Here is a 13672-nt window from a genome sequence, read left to right as displayed (position 1 = left end):
TTTACAAGCTTTACCATTAGTTATGATTGGTTTAATTATGGATTTGATTTGGAATGACATAATAAATAAACAAGCCCTCAAACTTTGGCTCACCTGGCAAGTATACCCTCCAACTTTGGGTGTGCACAAGTAGGCACCTCAACTTGTATAAAGTTGAACACGTAAACGTAAATGCTGACGTGGCACATAAATTTTGGATGTGTTTAGATGATCATTTTATAAGTTGGAGTGTTCAATTGACAAAGTGGAGATAAGTTGAGGTGTCTACTTGTGCACACCCAAAGTTGGAGGGCATACTTGCCAGCTGAGGCCAAGTTTGAGGGCCTGTTTATGTATTATGCCATTTGGAATTATAAACATATCATATTGTAAGCACTTGTAGTTGAGGGAATAATCAAACTTCTGAGTTGAATTCTCCCTAATTTCTCATGGTACCAAAGCCTGGTTAGAAAACTTGCTCACCAATACATTTTGAGTCACTGGATGCATATAGTTCCCGGTCAGAGTCAAATTCCTTGTCTGAACCCTAGATCCTTTTATGCTGCCTTCCCGTTCTCACCATCACCCAAGGAAGTTTTCTCTAGTCCGAGAGACCTTTTCCAGAAATCCATCATTGGACGCGTTGTCAAACCGTGTCGGAATTCGGCACATGCATGAATATTTGACCTACTTTCCGACGACCTTATTTGTTAAATCTTTCATCAGAAGACTTCTTGACTTTTGGAGAAACTTGGTCGAATTTGTTTTTTGGGCCAAAATCATATATTTTGGAGGTTGATTCACATAAATGAGCATTAAATAACCCAAATAGTCATCAATGATTTCACGTTGATTGTTGGATCAAGTCTTGACATGAAAATCCCCTGTGGAAGTTTGAGAATTGGGATTAAGTCTCTGACATCTCAGCTTTTATAATGCTGAGCCTCTGACCAGTAACGCTATGGTGTGGCCATCGCATAACGAGTCTTTTATTCATGCCATGGCATCACTATCACGTGATCTGGTTAGCTTGCTAGGCAGGCTTCATGTGTTGGCCACGTAGTGTCCGTTAAGATTGCTGCCTCTCCTTGTGAATTCCCTTAGCGCGATCATGTTACATGTAGTGGGCACGCTATATCACGACCCACTTATGGCCTCATGTGGTGGGCACGCCATATCACGGCCCACTTATGGCTCGATGCACAATAGCCAACCCAACTTTTTAATTTATCTGACACCCCTAACGGAGGGCGGGCTGATGAGGGCGGGTCAAGTAAGACTGACAGGCCGGCAAGCTTCTGAAGATGAGGTGCACATGACACCTTGGCAAATCTCTCATCGGAATGAGAGACGAAAGTAAAGAGCTTTGTGAAGCATAACTCAAGTTTATATGGTACGTGTGCTTTTGGGGCTCGATGTGGCGTAGCCCAAAAGACAAACTGTGCGGGCCTAGGCTCAAGGCGGATAATGCGTGCCATGGACTTGGATCGTGATAATTAATTCCCTTTTTTGCTATGTTCCATCCCAAATTACCTCTAACTCACTTAAAAAGGGCAGTCTGGTGCACAAAGCATCTCGCATGCTGCACCCTAAGGGGTGTGATATAGACAGCTTAACCTAATGCAAGCATTAGTGGTTGCTTCCATGGCTTGAACCCGTGACCTATAGGTCACACGGAGACAACTTTATCGTTACTTTCAACTCACTTTCAACACCCAAATCGACATCTACATCAATATTCAAACATCATAATTGATTATGAACACATTGTATCACTCAATTGGCATGTTTTATAGATCGAGTCTGGCATACCCACATTTTTTTTCCGTCAGAATGATAAGCTAGTAGATGTTCTTACCAAATCCCACAGAAGGCCTCGAATTGAGTACATTTGTAACAAGCTTAGAGCTTATGATATGTATGCTCCAACTTGAAGGAAAGTGGTATTTATTATACAAGATTCACAATAATTAGACTTGATTTTATTAGGAATTTTATTACGATTCAGTTTCATGATTATGCACTTACCATATTGTAAAATAAGTTACAATAGATTCCCAACCAAACTTGAGGGAATAATCAAGCTTCTTACCGCACCCAAGAGTGTGGCCTAGTGGATGAAGTGGGTTGAGAACCGTGAGGTTTCAGATTCAAATCCCAGCAGAGGCAAAAATTTAGGTGATTTCTTCCCATGCCTTGATTGGTAGAGTTACCTGGTACCTGTCGCCGGTGAAAGTCCGTGGAATTAGTTGAGGTGCGCGCATGCTGGCATGTACACCACGGTTATAAAGAAAAATAATTAAGCTTCTTACTTGCTTTCTCTCTAATTTCTTATGGCGGGGCCAATTTGAGTAGCCTTTGTCTGGTAGGCATAGACAAAAGTTTATGCTTTGTTTGTTGGCTTGGATGTTCATCACACAACCTAGATGTTGCTTCAGATTTACCAAATTATAAAGAATTATATCTACTCTGGATTACATCAACCTGTTCTGTTTAATCAATGTTTTATTGTCTTGGCTTATTATGCTGCTGTATGAGTCTTCTGTACATTACTTCTACATTGTTATGCCCCTTTCATGATATTTTTCAAGGTTCTACTGGTTAGTCGGATTTTGAGGAATTCCTAGTTAGTAAGGACTGATATTGTAATTACTAGATTCTGCTTTACCACGAGAAGGGAGGTTGGAAGAGAAGTGCAGAGCATGGGTCATTTCTCCATTTGTTCTTATGTGGGTAGTGTGGAGAGAAAGAAGTAGAAGAGCTTTTGAATGAATTAAACGTGAGTTTGTATGTTTGAAGAATAGCCTTTTATCCCTCATTTATTTTTGGTGCACCCATGAGATTCCCGTTTGTGCCAATGAATGGGTGTACATTGTAGAGAACCATTTACTTTTGTAGGTTCTCTTTATAGCATCTTTCTTTTGGATAGGTAAGATTTAGATTTACAACATCTTTCTACTTAAACACAACATTGTTGTACTTAAGTTCACCACTATCCTATAAACTGCACCTTGATGATGTATGACATTGAATTACAGTTCCTTTTCTTTTGATAGGAACTTGCAGCTAATTTGAGGTTGATTCTGTCATTTAAACGTCAGCTCGATGATGTGCCATCACAAGCTGAACTCATTCAGTATGTTCCTCTATTAGTGCTTTTCCATTTTGTGCATTATACTCTTCATACCTGCTGAATTTAGAAATCCCTCTCTAGTATGTTCGGTATACAAGGAGCTTGAATGTTGAATCGGTGTAGAATTGTTCTATTGAATCGAAAACCAGGTAAATTTAGCTCTTTGAAAGCATTTATCTGGAGCAAATTCAAGCTAAAGATGTGGGAGTCTTTTTTGTTTTGTTTTGTTTTGATAACCGTGGTGTCTAGGCCAGCTTACGTGCAACTCGATTAATTCCACGTGTATGTGCTACCTCTCACCAGCACAGGTACTGGGTACCTCTTTCCACCAAGGTTTTGATAGATGGGAAGAAATCACCTAGTGTTTTTGCCTTCACTGGGATTTAAACCTGATACCTCGTCGCTGTTAACCCACTTCATTGACTACTAACACACCCTTGGGTCTTGAGTGCAAGGTTATGTAGGAGTCTATCCTTATCTAAAGGTTCTTGAACTCTTAAGAGTTTCATCATTTATCAATGAAACCTCATTTCTTCCTAGCCCAAATCTTGTAAGCCCTTAAATTTGTGAACGTGTGTTGCTTCTAGAATTAATAGAATAGAGTAGCATTTTGCTGTGGAAGCAATTAGTTATGATATTGATTTAAAAAAGCCCTGGATTTGGCTTTCACCTGTTGATTATCTGATTCTAGTTTCTTTGTTACAATTTATGCTAGCTGTCTTACTACTTTATAGATGCTTTGAATTTATTAAGTGAAAGAGTACCGGTATGCAAAATCTTATAGAGGATTCTATGTTTGACTTTTGTCCAAGTTTCAGAGTCTTACTATTGTGAAGTAGCTAAGTAGGAGGTGGAATTTGATTCTCCAGCAGCCCTCCATGATGATTTGGAGATGAAAACTGCATAAAAGCATATTAGATTGTAGGATTTAGATGTATTCTAATGGATTATAGGTTCATGGCCTATTTAGTTTCTTGGTTATTTAGGTAGTATTGAAATTACTCTAGAAAGATGGCAGAACAAAGAATTGATAATTAGATGGCATCACGTATCATTTAGCACAACTCTTGTTATTGAACCCATCAAATTACTATTATTCTTGTTAATGAGTTAATCCAGGTATAAGAAGTTTAGTTCCTAAATTTCGATATCTGATCTATAACAATTTTCTTGAACCACGACTAAGGTGCCCAGGCATACTAGTTGAAGGGAAAAATATATCTAATTCAGGGTCGTTATGTCATGATATCGTGTTTCCAGTAGAAGTTCATCCATAAGCCCACTGAGTACAGCAAATAGCAAATTGTGCTCATGCTTTCAGTCACTAGCCACAACATTTAAAGTGGTGGTGAAACGACATTAACTTAAGTTATTGAAGCATGCTCGTTAATACACACATTCTCTCTCTATCTCCTCGTTCTCTCTCTCTGCCGAAAAGTGAACTGAACCTTAATTTGTTACTATTACAGTTCCACACTGTTAAATTACTTGTGTATTTAAATGCTTTTGGGCAATCCTTATCACTTGAGCTAACTTTAGGGTCGTATTATCCCCAGTGTGCATTTTCCCAACGTGATATTAAAATTAGACCCCTCTTGATGTTGGGTTACCCAACGTTGGGCCACTAAGTTTGTTCCTACACACTCCAGATGTTTAGTCCTGGGCATGAGGGAATCCGAGATCAGTAAGTGTATGTGTTGTTGTTTCCTCATAAGATGTTGTGAAATTCTCACTACTTGAGCTTGCTTTCGCAGTCGAGTTATACTCAAGGTCCATTTATCCAACATGTACCTTCAATAACTTTCATATTACATATTTTAATTATCTCATCACCTCTCTTGAAAATTGAGCATCAAATATATTCACTTCCATAGAAGTTGTCTTTATTTCAAGAATGACACTCCTTTTTACTATTTGTTATGCATTTAGAATGCAGCATAATGTTTTTCCCGAACGATGAAAAGATGCCATTTTATAGTCTACATGCTTCTTCACTGCATTGATCCTATTCAAGGTCCCATTATCTCTTTTATTAAATATTTATAAACTTGAAAAGATTTCTGTATTGGTGTGCCTGTTATTAGCCATGAATATAGTTGGATTAATCTTACATGCCTTGTACGTCATACTTCTGAGAGAGCTTTTCTTTCGCAGGTATGAACTCCGTTTTTCAGAACTTTATACTCATATCCAGGTACAAGCATAGTTACTAACTTTCATTTGACCATGACTCACATTTCAGTTCCTTGTCAATAACTTTGTTAACCTCTAAAATGAATGATGCAGGCCAAGGATCGTCAAACCCGTAGATACTATGCTACTTACAACACATTGTTGGAGATAAAAGAATTGATGCTAAAGGAAACATCGTTACTGAACTCCATACGCTCACAGGTATTGTACAAAGCAAAAAAGAACCTTTATCCTTTGGTGTATGTAATACTCTTTTGTTTTTTCTGTTTAAGTTAATGTTACTGATATGGTGGCCCCATGTACAAGATGTATATAAAATGTAGAGAATCTTACTAAAAGTACATGATTCTCTACATAGAATATAGAGATATCAATTATCAACACATATAGGGATATCAAAAAGTGCTTCAAGAATATACAAAAAAGAAAAAGCTGATCTGTACGAAAGCACTTTCCACCGCTTCCAGAGCTCTTCTTTTTTTCTTTTTCCATGTTGTCCATGTTAAGGGCGCTATTCCCATGCTATTCTTGTCTTTCTTCTGATAGAAGTGGAGTACAGGCACAACATAATATGATATGTACAGATACATTGTGATAACTTATGCATAGATACAACTTAATAAGATATGCACAGTTACAACATTTATATGAAATGCATGAATCAAGAGTCAGAAATCAAGTATGCATGATAAAGACTCATACTTTACTCAACACCAGCACCCCCGTGCCAAACAATCCTGCATGCACATTGCCCGAGGTGCTCAGGTTATACAATGACTCATGAGGGATGAATCCATATCCACACACCATATCTTAGCCTTAGGCTCAACCAAACATGGACAACTCACACGTATATGATAATCTGCGTGGATAACTCATGTGCCATAGACACATCCAGGAGTGAATCAGATAAGCGATTTATAATGCATATGTATAGTGCATGACTAGCAACTAATCATATAATGCGACATACATATGGCCTATAATGTTGAACTAACATGTGAGAGATGCCTATAATATTATACTAGCATGAAGAATGCAGTAGATAGTCATGACACAAACAAATAACATGCTAAGCACAGAGAGCAATGTGATTCTATATCCGGTGTAGCATTTAAGCCCCTGTATCCACACATACGCTCGTCACTTCACATATACGGTACCCCCCCCCCCCACACACACACACACGCACATCCCATATTCATAGTATGTACAAACGAGTCAATTTGGGATAAGTTCCCTCATTGAGGTCAAAGCCTTAACTTTTGTCTGTCCGAGCTAGCCTTAACCTTTGCGTACCGCCTTTCCTCGTTCCGAATCCACCAAGAAAACTTGGTCTATCCAAAAGAATACTCAATGAGGTCCAACAAAGACATTGGACTCGATTCGATAATTCTAGACTAGGTCCAACCTTGAAACAAGATTCACTATCGGGTTACCCATTTACTAAGGAAATCAAATCTATGCTTAGATTCTTATTTTAAGTCCATTTGCATGCTCAAAACCTCATGATTCTCTGGTATATGTCTCAAATCTCGAATTTTACCCATCTAATTCCATGTTTAGATGATAGATCTTAGGTTGGGGTTCATGAAATAGTCTTAGATCCAAGCTGGAATCACTTACCCCAAGCCTGTAGAAGAAGATCTAGGTCAAAACTCTTCAAAATCGAGCTCTCCAAGTCTCAGAATGGTAAAGAATGAAATAAAAATTACAAAACCGGCTATATCTGCAGAGTGCTGGCCTCACTGGGGCAGTGCTGGCTCCACGTGGGTCAGCAATCCGCCAAGTTTCAGCGACAAAATTTGCCAAGTGCTGACCACAGTGCTGGCCATTCTTTCCAAGGGCCCTGTTTGAGTTGTCAAAATTGTTTGATGATGCAGAAACTCACCCAGTCCCTCGTGTCCCAAACCAAACATCCCAACAAGTCCTAAAACATCATATAGACCTAAGGGAAGTCTCAAGCCATGAAACAAAGCGTCTAAAACTCAAAACTAGAGGTTGGGATGTTACATCTCCCTATGCGATGACCATGCGATGGGAAGTTGCTTCACTGTTTAGCATGCAATTCCTTCGTCAGAACTTGCCCATTTCCGACGCTATGTCCATGCAACACGTCACGTTCATGCAATTACTCCAAATTTTGCATTTTTGCTTCATTTCAGCTCAAATCTTCTTACATTAAAATCCTCAAAATTAAGATGCTTAAGTCATTTTTCACTAATCAAAACACTTAAAACACACCAAAGTATGAGGTGAAATGCATCAAATTATATGTCAAATGACCCATTGATCCTATTATCAATGAGAGAGAGTTGTATTTGATTGTTTTGTGTCTTGAAGAGTGGAAAGACATTTGGTGCTTTTCTGAGTTCCTCTTCTTTTGCGTAACCGTACTGATTTAACATAGATTAAATTGAAAGAATACTTTGTAATCGATCTTACACACTTTGTATTTCTCTGGTAGTTTTCTTTGGTTTCTCCCATGTTGTATATTGATTTCTTGTTGATATCCGAAATTTGTTTGAATCTTCCTCCCTTTGTGTGCTGATCCATCCTATTTGTTCCGCACACGGTGTTAATTTCTTTTATCTTGTCACCTTTTGTCTCTTTGTATAGTTCAAAGATGCTCTTACTAGCCCTGCTGGTGATTCCTTGTTGATATCCAAACTTTGTTTGAATCTTCCTCCCTTTGTGTGCTGATCCATCCTATTTGTTCCGTGCACGGTGTTGATTTCTTTTATCTTGTCACCTTTTGTCTCTCTTTGTATAGTTCAAAGATGCTCTTACTAGCCCTGCTGGTCGAAAGAAATTAATTGATTCAATGGAAGGAATTCTGCACGGAACTCAACAGGTATCCATACTCATACTTGATATGCATCTTTACTAATATAGAAGGGAGAGTGAAGCAGTTCTTGGTCGTCCTGCTTGGTGTAACTTTGGACTTTAATTAGTATATTTAAATGGAGCAGAAAATTTACGTGTGGAAAGATGCACATTGCGCTTGAAAAGCTGGACGTTCTGGTGATTTAGCGAAACCGTATCATGTCTTTTAGTTTTGCATCTTATATTCAGATATGTATCCACATTAGAAATAATCCAGTGATTCAGTTTTTAAGACAAATCAATTTAACGTCTTTTAACCTTGCCTATTTTTGGCAAATTGGGCTACAATGTAACTAAGAGCAAGAAGAAAAATGATTTAAAGTGAAAACATATTCAATAGAAACTACAAAAAAAAACAAGAAGAATTTCATACTAGAGTATCGGAAAAGAATTATCTTTTAGTAGTTTTAATTCAGTCCCAGGTTTCACTCAGCCTTTGCCAAGGTAATTAGATTACTACCTTTTTCAAATGTCAGTTTGTCATGGTTACTCTAATAAGCTTTTTGTCCAATTTATTTGATGAAGTCAGAAATTGTTAAAAACCGGAAAAGAATTATCTTATAATAGTTCTAATTTAGTCCTATGTTTCACTTGGGCTTTGCCGAGGTTATTATATTACTAACTTTTTCAAATGTCAGTTTGTCATGGTTACTCTAATTAGCTTTTTGTCCAATTTATTTGATTGAGTGAGAATTTTTCTTAAAGAAAAAGGATAAAAGGATCAGTTTAACTGATATCCGTCTGTGTCTTAAAGGTGGGAGAGCGAGGGGAGACGTTTTCTCTGATATGGGAAGAGATGTACGCATCGAGGCGCTGGGTGTAAGCCCCAGGATCCTTAATTTTAATATTTTAAAAGTTGATGCAGTAGAAATAATATAAAAAGGAAAATGTATATAAAACTACTTCATCTAAAGATTGTTAATATGAATCGTCAATTGATTAAAAAACTAATCAGGACTGCTTCATCTAAGAAAACTTATCAGACTTTGAAAGAAAAATTAGTTCTCTCAGCGTTCAACTTCTATAATTACTTGATTACAATGTTTAAAGATCAAAGTCTGTGTTTTACCTCATCAAAAAAAAGAAAATCAAAGTCTGTGTAATGCTTAAGATTGATCAAGAGATGTGAAGGGACAACCTAATCACTTGTAGAGATCTTAACCTTATGCCAAAAAGATACTAGCACGTATATGTTCTTTTGATTTATGGGGACCATCACGTATATGTTCTTTTGATTTATGGGGACCACATTTCTAGTAACTGGTTCTTCATTCAAGAAAGGGAAAAGAAATCCGTGGCTCCTGTGAACATGACATGTTTCAAGCAGTTCTTGGAAACTAAATTGCTGATCTCACTGAGGTGATCTTTTTTTCGAAAAGTTCAGCGATGTATTTTCAGAGAACTGATCTCTATGACTTCTCAATCTGAGAAAGAGACTACATGGGATTTGCATTCCGAAACTAATACGGGACCAGTATACCTATATATTTTGATGCAGTGTTCCCTTTTCATATTCTTCTGTTTTCTTAAGTTAATACTGCTTGTAAATTTTGACTATCCTGGCTAACTCTGTTAAAACTAAAGGTTAAAATTAAAGGATTTATTCATCTGCACTGGCCATTTAAAGGAAAGCTTGAAGATCTCCTTGATGGCTCTTCAATTGCTTATTTTTCTTAAGTGGGCAAGTTTTGTGGAAAGGAGTAATAGATTTTCTCTGGGTCGTATACCTTTGTTTCACTGACCGCTATAGTTGTGCCATTTATTTTTTCTCGACTCATACACAATCCTTTTGGTATACCACTTGTATACGGCCGATTATGGCCTTGTTTATGAATGAAATACTTTACTTGATCAAAAAAATTAGTAATCTGAAAGGTTGCTTCTGTGCAGTTTTGAAATATTATGGCATTTCTAAATGTGCTCTTCATAAAATTAACATACTTAGATATTATTTCTAAACAACTGAATTTGTCTTCACCTTGAAGTTTTATGCTTTTCTCTCATCAGAGAAAATTTTCAGTACTCTAAAAATGCCTTTTTGAACATTTAGTGGTCAATAACATTAAAAGATCGAGACATTTGCCCAGTGTTTATATGGTCTGTAACATGAACCTGCATATCCCAGAAGCTGGAAAACGTGCAAATTGCACTACAGTCGGAGCAGAAAGCTCATGAAGCTCTCAAGGGGAAATATGCAGCTGCAATTTCAGAGCAAAGGCATTACAATTCTATCTTAAAGGCTTTCCAGGTATGGTCCCTATTAATATGATCTGAGAAAAGCAAAATAAATCTGGAAGTTATATTTGAAAATGAATCTCAAATTATTTTTTTCTTAATTTATTGAAGATGTTGCACTTTGAGAATATCCATCTAAACTTCAACTCATCGAGGGACACATTTATTTTGCACCTTTAGAATGCACCCTGCTAAAGTTTGACTCATTGAGGGACAAAACATGGAAACAGAGTAGCATGTGGACTCTGCAGCTCCGCATCTCTACAACAGCAGGATTTGTTGGATGTGGGCAGGTTTAATGTTGGTTTTTAAAGAAAGCTAGTCTACCTTCAAATCCATATTTCTGCAAAGCTAAGTATGTGTTCGAAGAACTTAATCCAGTTTAGGGTTTGGGGGGGTTGTTGGTACGGGTATAGATTCTTGCTACTTTGCCTTTTAGAATATATTTGTCACCAGACACTTTTGGCTAATCCTTCTGCTGGTCATACTCATAGTTCAACTTCTCTAGACTACAAAGAGCTGACAAGCCTGTCTTAATAGCTCCGTAGTGTCCGCGGATATTGTGAACTCCTCATTTTAGTGAAGTGGGGACTAACTTTATTCGTTTCTAATCTTTGATGCATTCTCGTAATGTTATGTTAGGGTTCAAACAGTACTTTGTTTTACTCCAATTTTAGTGAGCAAATGTGCACTGATGTTGATCTATAATACCCATAAAATCATGTTTACTCCACTTTTAGTGGCTCTTCAAGACTTCAACGAGCAAAGGTGCGCTGGTGTTGATTATTTTCCGCGACTGATGTTGGCTTGGTTACCCCTTTAAATCCATCTACTGTGTTGAGAAATTTAATCTTTCAGATTTTTGAGGAAGGAGCATCTGATACGGCGAGTCTCTTTTGTTTGAAATTGCAGGAGACAAAATTTTTTTTCGAAAAGAACATGTCACATTCTCTTTTTTATCTTCTTTTTATTTGGAGTTACCTAGTTATAGAGCCTATATTCTACTTCAACGGTTATATCAATGTGAAATTTTAGTTCCACATTGTTTTGTAAGCAGCAAAAGAGTAGTTCCTAATGTTATGCTTCTATTATTTCCAGGTGGAATGTGCAAGGAATGAAAGACTTCGCATGCAGACTTCACAAGAACATTTAACAAGTTGATATATGTATTTCGGGTTGAAGAAGTGTTCCATTCTTCAAGAAATAGGTAGTACTAGATCTGAGTACCTTCAACTCATCTGCAAAGTTACCTTGTGTTGGAAAAAAATTAATTGATAAATCCGCTTAACGTAATGTAATGCAAACTAGCTTCTAGCATTTGATGCTCTTAATGTAGTGTGTTTCGTATTGGGGTGCAGGATAGGAATATTTTCTAAAGAAGTTTCGTTTATTTGTATTTGGTTGATCAAGATATTTTCTCAGGGAAAACAAATTCCTCAAAAATTAGGAAAAATGACTTTTCTAGTAGAAGCAAAGAAAAGTTCCATATGTACCATCTCATGTTGTCTTCCTCCCACTCCCAGCAATCTGCCCTTCCCCTCGTCCCTTGGCCATCCTACTCCATGCCCTCGCCTCAACACCCCACTCACCCTCACTTCAACCCCTCCCACCACCCTACACCAACACCCACACCTCAAATAATACTTCTCACGATTCAAATTCACGTGATCGGCATTCGACACTATTCGATCCGAACGAGCTAAACTCATGATATACCCGCATTGAATATAATCATATTAAGTGAGGAAGCTATTTAAAGATCATATTTATTTTCAAATCAAGTCATGAGACCTTTACAATTCCAAAACCATAGATGAAGCATTTCATGATAATAATGAAATCAAAACAAAGTAAAAAATCGTATACAATCCCATAAGTACAACTGAACACACTTGTGTATGGAGCCTTTATACGAAAGAATAATACTAAACATTTGAGACAATTTTCAACTAAAGAAAATATTCCCTCCGTTCAATTTATGTGAACCTGTTTAACTGGATTCGGAGTTTAAGAAAGAAGAGAAGATTTTTTTTAGACCCTCCGTCTATTTTTACTTGTCTTGTATTAATTTGGCACACTCCTTAAGAAGTCACAAATATAATGATAATTTGACTCTATCACCCCTAATTAGGGGTGTTCACGGTTCGGTTTGACTCGGTTTTTGGTTAAAACCAAACCAAACCAATTAAGTCGGTTTTTTTTTAATATTCAAACCAAACCAAACCATTATAGTATAAATTCTATCGGTTTTGGTTTTTTCGGTTTTGTCGGTTTGGTTCGGTTTTTTCGAATTTTAAGAATGTATTAATACAAAGAACCTTTGAATTAAATGGTAACTAAATACGGCTTTGACGTTATCCATTCAAATCTAAGAATCTTCTTAATTATTTCATTTAACTTCATTTAGGTATAGGCCTATGCCTATGGGTATGGGAATTACAAAAACGTAACATCTACTTTTCATGATTCTAGTTACCTCCCTACATATAGCCTTTTGATATTACGCAGCCCTCCGGAATTTTTGTTAGCTATACTCTAAAGCGACTTCCTTAGTCCTCAACTTGCAAACTTGACGACCAAGAATAGCCACTCGAATCTTTTTGCAAGACAAGCTGCCATCGTGTTTATAAAGCATTGAGAAGAAAGCACAGAAATTAAAACGGAAAATGATAAACAGAAAGACAAAGTCATCTACCAAATATTTTTAAATTTCAATTGCCATTTTCTTCCCTTTAATTTGTTACAGATAAAGTGCTAGTTTATTAGTAGTAATTCAGATGGCATGTAAAAGAGGGAACTGTAAAACTGGATAAGGGGGAAAATTTTATTTTACCTTTAGCAAATTTTTATTTTATTTTACCTTAAATTTAAATGGGCTACACTTTTCTTTCTAATTATTTGAATTTATATTGGACTTGATCTGAGCCAAAATTTTGAAGAAGATATATATATATATATATATATATATATATATATATATATATATATATATATATATATATATATATATAATATTTTATATATGTATGTATCTATCGGTTTGGTTCGGTTTTGGTTCGGGTTTTTTTGGTTTAACACCAAACCAAACCAAATGTTATCGGTTTTTTAAAATTTAAAACCAAATCAAGTCAAACCAAGCCGGTTTTCGGTTTATTAAATCGGTTTGACTCGGTTTACCGGTTCGGATCGGTTTTTCGGTCTCATTTGAACACCCCTACCCCTAATTATTACCAAGTCCTTTAATGA

At 36.8% G+C, this 13672-nt stretch overlaps 1 protein-coding gene across 2 annotated transcripts; it reads left to right on the top strand.

Annotated features, from left to right (window-relative positions):
- The first annotated feature begins 2996 nt into the window (after nt 1–2996).
- On the top strand, nt 2997–11822 carry LOC132050275 (uncharacterized). Of its 2 annotated transcripts, XR_009413329.1 has the most exons (7): nt 2997–3115; nt 5267–5306; nt 5399–5506; nt 8079–8159; nt 10317–10439; nt 10538–10781; nt 11525–11822. XR_009413329.1 is itself a non-coding variant. In XM_059441453.1 (6 exons), exons 3-6 carry the CDS (start codon nt 5465–5467, stop codon nt 11585–11587), a joined length of 309 nt encoding a protein of 102 aa, XP_059297436.1. In that variant the 5' UTR covers nt 2998–3115; nt 5267–5306; nt 5399–5464; the 3' UTR covers nt 11588–11822. The 2 variants fall into 2 exon arrangements, 1 of the variants encoding a protein (XP_059297436.1); XM_059441453.1 differs by lacking the exon at nt 10538–10781 and having other exon boundaries at nt 2998–3115.
- Nucleotides 11823–13672: the final 1850 nt, after the last annotated feature.

Source organism: Lycium ferocissimum, chromosome 3 (assembly GCF_029784015.1).
Source record: "Lycium ferocissimum isolate CSIRO_LF1 chromosome 3, AGI_CSIRO_Lferr_CH_V1, whole genome shotgun sequence".
NCBI classification, from domain to species: domain Eukaryota; kingdom Viridiplantae; phylum Streptophyta; class Magnoliopsida; order Solanales; family Solanaceae; genus Lycium; species Lycium ferocissimum.
This window is presented reverse-complemented; position numbering and strand designations above follow the sequence as displayed.